This window comes from Blennius ocellaris, assembly GCF_963422515.1.
Source record: "Blennius ocellaris genome assembly, chromosome: 11".
Classification (NCBI taxonomy): domain Eukaryota; kingdom Metazoa; phylum Chordata; class Actinopteri; order Blenniiformes; family Blenniidae; genus Blennius; species Blennius ocellaris.
Genome location: NC_137660.1, coordinates 5,995,267 through 6,002,921, shown reverse-complemented (window position 1 = coordinate 6,002,921; position 7,655 = coordinate 5,995,267). Strand labels below are relative to the sequence as shown.

Genomic DNA, 7,655 nt, shown 5'->3' with positions numbered 1-7,655 from the left:
ATTCAGTTGATCCAGTTCAAACTTTCTTCATTTCGAGGATTTCCTTTCAGCTAATTGTTTCTCTTTTCATCCTGATCATTTCCTCCAGCGGGTGGCAGCATGTTTCAATGGCTTTGGAGAATGGCAGAGGTCCTCTCTTCATCTTAAGATTAAAAAAATAACTTAATAGAATATATGCTTTTAAAAAAAATTGCAATCTCACGTCACTAGTTCCGCTCTCCTGTCAAACTGCAAAAAGGTACAAAAAGCTTATTTTTTCTTCTTTTTTTTGCAATACGCAGAGTGTTGAGATTAGGTGTTTTATAAGGAAAATGAAGACAGTTTATCGCTAGAGTACGTTTTTAGTCAGGTAAACAATATGCAAAAGTGCTTCTTTTTTTGTTTTGTCTTGTTTTTTAATGACTTCTCCATGTTTGTTTTGAAAGTAGTAGGAGGCACTTCGGTCCATCACATGGCGGCAGACTTCCTCTCAGGCCATGGCTGCAGCCTTAAAGTTTGGAGGGTCACATTCTCAGTAGACTAAGAAAAGATTTTTTTTTTTTTTTTTTTTTTTTTTGGTGTCTTTGATGAAAATAGCAAAAGTGTACCGAGACTGAAAATGGGACTTGATTATACATGTTTCTTCACTGATGAGCAGCAGGCGGAGAAATAAGTTCAGTATCACACAATACCTTTGTGTTACTATCCTGACTACTCTACAGAGCGTGGTGGGATCACTTTTGTTTTGTTTGGGACAATGGCATGAACGTACAAAATCACATAGGAACAAGTCAGGGTGAGCTCAATAATGGTGCAGGAAACCCTCCCCCCCCCCCCCACCCCAACACTAAATAAACCCATCAAGCTGAAAGTCACCAACAGCGAACTGCGTCTTCCTAAAGGCCCGAGCTGCAGTGATCCAGATGGTGAAACATTGGTAAAGAAAAGATGGTACTCAAAGTATTAGGTAGAGAGAACTAATGTGTACTAGACGAGTACAACTAGATCGATACAATACTGACTTCATTCAAAAAAAAAAAAAAGATCTGACCAAAGACGTCCAGTGCCGACTCTCAGGGCAATGTTACCTTTGAGCAGTTAATTCCAGTGCAGCGAAATGCACCTCACGCCACTCATTATTATGTTTTGACAGCTTAAAACAAGGTACCGTTCATGAACCCGGTTCACGTGGCTCAGTCACAGATTGTGCTGTGTGTCCAGGCTCGTCGTCTGCTCTAAGGCCATCTGTTTCTCTTTGATCCAGCGACGGATCAGATTCAACTTCCATTTCGTTCTTCACCGTGTCCCGTTCAACCACCTCTAGCCCAGTATGTCCAGATAGACCGGCGTGGCTTTCATGAGAGTAAACAGCATCTTCTGGATGTCTTTAATATTAAGGCGTTGTTGCGGCTCCCTCTGCCAACAGCCCAGCATCATATCGTAGATTTCTTTGGGACAGATCCTGGGACGCTCCAGAACCCTGCCCTGAGTGATGCACTCGATCACCTGCGGGTGGTTGAAGAAGACGTACAGCATGTTTTAGTGCAAACACTTCAAGAAGTATGAAAAGATGCTCTGAAAACAAGGTCAGTGAAAAAAGTTTTAATGCTCCCGTCACACGCGAGCAGATGTTCGACCACGGAGATTTTGCACCTTGATGAAGCAATACTTCAAGTCACCCCATACAGTCCCCCAGTGTGAAGTTCTGATTCATTAACCTGAACTGTGTCTTGACGATGACCTGGCTGCTGCATCATCACAAACTGCAGTCACTTCTTGAAAAATTTCCACATGTGGTGGTTTTGATGAAGTATACACCGATACCACTTTTCAAAAGGATGAAGTACACGTACTAACCTTTGGCTACTTGCCGATACCAAGTACTGACACCTGTACTTGCTAAAAACCATAAAGCCTATTTCATACTCCATATTCAAATGATATGCGAAGGCTGTGCGTTGCCATGAAGCATTTTCACACAGTCTTTGTGTTGACACAGTGTACATCTTCAGTACATGACTGAGTCTACAGTACGCATAGAGCAGTGCGTAAAGACAATCTAAAACTTGTCTTCTGTGTACTGTAGACTAAGCGCTTTAGCCAAACTTTAATCATGCTTAGCATGTAGCATCACTGGTGTGTCAGCCCAAAAACTATGTAGCATGGAGCATGACTCGGTGCTGAGGAGTTACAATAAAGAATTACATCGGGCTAACTCTGCTGGCCCAAATGTCTCTGGTGATTCAATTGCTGCTGTTGTACAAACAAGCAGAACATAATTCACAGACTTAATATTATTATTCTCATATTAAAGAATCTTCAAACTGTTGACATCGCTCGTCTTCTCTCGTCTCACCCGACTGGTATCGGTGTGTCTTAATTTTGAGATAATGGTCATAGCTTTGTTCAATATGGGACATTAAAATATACCAATTTCAAATTTGAATTATGTGTTTATATAAAAAGCAACCTTATGGAAGTGCTTGGTCTCATTCCCAAGTAGATGGCAGGAGTGCTGCTCCCACACAGGCGCTCCATGGCTGTAGTAAATAAGTTCTTCTTCACATGCTCGGTAGACGGACAATAACAACAATGTTTCCTCCAGAGTGTCAGGACTCCCAGTCCAGGTTCCCCTGGGACTTGGTAGATTTATAGTTGACAGTCACCCGGAATAACATTTCAACTTGGTCATCTGTTCATTCAAATGTCTGTGTCCTTCCATTGTTAATGTTTATAGCGTATTGTTCTCTGCACACCTGTGCGTGTGGTTTCATTACAAAAACAACCAACAGCCCCCACTTGTGGCCTGGCATTTTTAACTTCATCGTTTTCAGTGTTTCTGCCATTGCATTGTATCAGACATCGTTTTCAAAATGTTGCTGTGTAAATGAGACATTTTTCTTAAACGAAAACGCAAAAGCGATAAGTCTTCACTTTGTTAGGGCCAATCCCAATTCTATTTTTACACCTACGCCTACCCCTTAGCCCTCCGCCTCCAAAAGAGGGCAAAGGCAAAGGGATAAAAGTTTCAGCCCTCAGATTTGGGACACCTCTCTCCCTCTGCCCTTCCCCTCACCCCTCCGCCTCTGCACAATAGTGAAATGGGACACCCCTCAGACTCTCGTGAACGTGCATTTCAAAGGGGTAAGGGTAGGATGAAAGGCGAAGGGGTAGAATTGAGACGCAGCCTAAATGATGTCTTACTCTTTTCTGTTTTTTCTGAGGCTTATTGTTAGGGGTGGTTGAGCTAAGCCTGGACCATTTCTACATTATACTGCTGTGAATGTATGTGGCTTTTGAAACCTAATTCACTTTACCTTTATGTGATCTTCAAGAAAAAACAAAAACCCAATATCTTGAAAACTCTTAATTCAATACAATTTATATCCAAATTCACTGAAAAACTAGTTATAATACAACAAATGTGTACGTGACTGTGTACCTCATTATTAGCGAGTTGGAACCACGGCTGTTTGCCGTAAGTGAAGATTTCCCACAGAATGACTCCAAAGCTCCACACGTCGCTCTCTGTGGTGAACTTCCTGTACATGATGCTCTCTGGGGGCATCCAGCGGATGGGCAGCATGGTGTGACCTCCAACCTACGTCAACACACAAGCACAGATAAGATGAACAGTCTACTTTAGCACAATCCTGCACAAGGCATGCCCGGTGAGTCGACCAGGAAAACAACAATCAGACAAGTCAATGGAAAAGATGAATGGACAAATCAAAGAGAGTTGATTGACTTCACTGACATGGACGTCTAAGTATACTGTAGTGACTGAGCCACACACTCCAGCTCACTGTTAATGAGTGTCAGTCATACTTAAATCGTGTTTAATATGTCGCAACACTGGTGTGCAAGCCCTGAAACTCTTTAGAATATAGCATGGCTCGGAGTTACGTGCTAAGCATTCTTACTATTGTCACTGTGATTAATCTTTGAGAATCAAACTGGATGTCATTCGTGCCTTCTTGCATACCTAATGCTGACATTGCCGACGCACGACAGCGCATCCCTAAAAGAAAGCTTTTCTTACCCTGTAGTAATCGGTGCTGTAAATATCTCTGGACATGCCGAAGTCTCCTATTTTCACCAGGAGGCCGTTTCCCACCAGGCAGTTTCTGGTCGCCAGGTCTCGGTGCACAAAATGCTGAGACGCCAAGTAGATCATGCCAGCTGCGATCTGACCGGCTATGTGAAGCATCTGGGAAAGACCCAGCTCGCCATTGGTCTGCAGAGGCTGCCCATCCACCAGGATCAAGGCGTCTGGTCCGTGAGCTCTGAGGACAAAGGTACACAGTCTGTTGGCGACTCCGAAGAAAGAAAGCAATGAGTACAAATCCAACTGGTTTCACAGAAGCAAAGCTGTACCTAAGCAGGGATGAGGCTTTACAGACCCACACTCAAGAGCACTGAAGGAGGGGGAACTTTGTCATTGACCGCATGTGAAAAATAGCTTGGAAAGATTGTCGAGTATCAATACGATACTTTATACAGTCCTCGTACTCAGCAAAACCTTCCTCGCGCAACGTGGCAACGACTACGTGACGTCATGAATCGCAGATGCGATTTTCGCAGATTCTGGTTCACGTTGTCAAACTCTTTAACACATTGACAAATCTTACTTCAGATGCAGATTGAGATACAGGCGTACGGACAAATACTACAATAAAGCTCCCATAAGAAAAGACCTACAAGAGGTGTGTGCAAGTTTGAGGGTGGCAGAGCATGAACAAACCAAACCACATGAGATCAACTGATTACAAAGTGAAGTCAGCTGTATTTTAAAGGACATGACCCACCCAGGGGCCCCGTTTAAACAACATTTCAAGTTAAAATGCATAGATTTGACCTTTTCATTTCAGAAACGTTTTTGCATTTATATTGCAATGTTTTGAAAACAATGTCCATTTACGCGGCAATGGCAGAAACACTGAAGACGCTGTAGTTCACATGCCAGGCCCCCCCGAGTTGGTGCTGTTGGTTGTTTTTTGTTTGTAATGAAATCACACATACATGCACGGAGAGAACACTACGCTAAAAACATTAACAATGGGAGTCACATAGACATTCGTATGGACAGACGACCAAGTTGGATTGTTACTATGGTGACTCTCAACCAAAAAACTACAGAGTTTGAGCTGTGAGACTCTGGAGGCCGACGTTGCTGCTATTGTCCATCAACTTGCTCATGCAAAGAAGAGCTATTCACTAAGTCTGTGGTGGGCATGCGCAATAGCAGCGTTTTCACGGTCTACTCGGGCCTGAGCCTGAGTGTTTCCAGAAAATGTTGTTTCCGCCCGTTTACATGGACACAGAGTTGCAGGGCTTTCGAAAAGTACCGCTTTGGGAGCTGTTTTCAAAATATTGAGCACTGCTGTTGTGTAAATAGACCCTCAAACTGCTCAAAAGCTTTGCGTTTTCAATTGAAATCATTGCCATGTCAATAGGCCCTGGGTGCAGTTGATTATAATTTGAGTCAGTCCATTTAAAAAGTGGAAATTATCAGTTTTTACCAACAACACAAGTCATAAGCCCGTCTTCATCCATTACTGAGTTGCATTAATCCCCAACCCCTCAACCTCTTTTTGGCGAGAGCGCAGAGTCGGCCCGCAGTTTGACACTTTTCTCCCAAAAGCTTTCTGCGAGAGGCTTTTCATCATTCCTCCAAAAACCGGGATTCCTGCATCGACCAACCTGAGAAACTTGTTGAGATCTCCGTGCTTCATGTACTCAAACACCATGATGAGAGGATCTCCGTCGACACAAACGCCATAGAACTTGACGATGTGCTCATGCTGCAGGTTGGTCAGCAGCTCTGCCTCTCTCTGGAAGTCTTTCCGGGCTGCAAGCGTGGGATCCTTCAGAGTCTGAGGACAGAGAGACGGTGAAGGGACATGTGTCGATACAATATCAGATGGGTAGCCATGGCAACAGTCCTCCTTCCTGTTGTTTATCCCGCAGTTGTACCCCAATCGTTGAAATGTGGGCCAAAGTTTTTGACTTCATTTGTCATGTTATGCATTCATAGTCAGCACTGTAATTTGTTCTTCATTTTCGAATATTACTGTTATCTGTTTTGTGCCTTCATTTAGTATATAAAACCACATGAAGCATGTAACAATGGGAAGTGTTGCAGTGGTTTGCCGATCACTAGTAAAATATAATGTAGCAGCCTCAGTTTTATACAGCACAAAGTGTTCACATTATAATAATTTCAGGTTTTTAAATAGCTTTTTTTGTGCAAGAACACCATTAGCACAGTTTGGAAACACTGACAGTGAAATGAAGTCACCTTGTGCCTGGTATTTTCAACTTTCAATTATGCAGTGAGGATTAGGTGAAAGTTTAGACACTTTGAGATTTCACAGATCATGTTAAGATAATAACACGTATGTGATTTGATTATGGGAATTGAATATTTCTCTCCTTACATGGTGAATTTCCAAACTGACACACACGTACACACACTTCTTACCTTCACAGCGACGAGCATCTTGTCTTTGGTGGGACTGAGGTTATAACATTCAGCCAGGAAGACTTTCCCAAAGGCTCCTTCTCCCAGTTCCCTCTTCAAAATGATGTCTCGTCGTTTAATATGCTGAACATCTGAAGGAGCCAGAGAAAAGCAACTCACTTTTTGTCCACCATAAATACTATCACACAACTATTAGTTGCAAATCACTTGAATCAAATGGCTGAGTTTTACGATCAGCCTCATGACAAGTTTCTGAACAAACCTAAAAGTGTGTATCCACAGGGCTCACTGGAGGAACAAGACGTCTCAGTTGAATTTGTATACATCAGGCAAAGAGCAACACCTAAAGGTTGTGAGTGCGGTGACCAACCACTCTGAAAGGCCCATGAAATCAGAGGGGACTTTGTATAAATATTAGGAGCTGGCTGTTGCTTTATGGGTCAAAACTTCAACAAACAAGTTGAGCTCACACTCAGGCTCTGTTTACACAATGTTTTCACGTGAAAACATTAAAAAAATATATATATTTTCTGTGTCTGTTTACATGATGACGGAGCATGGAGCCATTAAAAAAAGATTTTGAAAAACGTCCATCTCAGTGGAAATGAGAGAAAACACTGCTACTGCTCGCATGCAGCACGGCTGTACTGAAAAGTTCTTCTGCACATGCATGAGTAGATGGACAATAACAACAATGGCTGGGTAGTTTTATAGTTGACAGTCACCGGTAATAGCAAATCAACTTCATCATCTGTCCAAGCAAATGTGTGTGTACTCGCCATTGTTAACATTTATAGCGTATTGCCTGCGTACACGCCTGTGATTTCACTACAAAAATAAACAGCATCAACCAGTGGCCTCACATGAAAACTATTTTGTTTTCACAATTTATGGCGTGTAAACGCAAAATGTTCTGGCCACAAAAAGGCTAAAACAATTTGTTTTCACTTGAAATGTTGTTGTGTAAAAGGGGTTCTAATCTCTACTACGTTCCCGGTAAGACCAGGCTTGCGTCACCTGAGAAAGCAGTAAAAACAGATCACCCTATTTCTGTTGCTGCTTTGACCTGGCCATACAGAGCAGAGGACCCTCACAAAATGAACCCCTGCAGATTCACAACGATACAGTTCAGCAAGGCAAATGGCAAAAACAAACATCAACTATTCCAGGAAGGGGAGGAACAGTGTGTGAG

General features: G+C 42.7%; 1 protein-coding gene across 1 annotated transcript in view; it reads right to left on the bottom strand.

The window, feature by feature from the left end:
• Window positions 1-1,299: 1,299 nt before the first annotated feature.
• Window positions 1,300-7,655, bottom strand: part of LOC308136972 (NT-3 growth factor receptor-like) — a gene marked incomplete at both ends in the record, with an annotated part of 65,789 nt that continues 59,433 nt past the window's right edge. Inside the window, 5 exons of the mRNA XM_080505528.1 lie at window positions 1,300-1,485; window positions 3,422-3,580; window positions 4,022-4,265; window positions 5,683-5,855; window positions 6,464-6,594. Coding sequence (XP_080361654.1) covers window positions 1,300-1,485; window positions 3,422-3,580; window positions 4,022-4,265; window positions 5,683-5,855; window positions 6,464-6,594 — 893 coding nt within the window. The remainder of the gene's footprint in view (window positions 1,486-3,421; window positions 3,581-4,021; window positions 4,266-5,682; window positions 5,856-6,463; window positions 6,595-7,655) is intronic.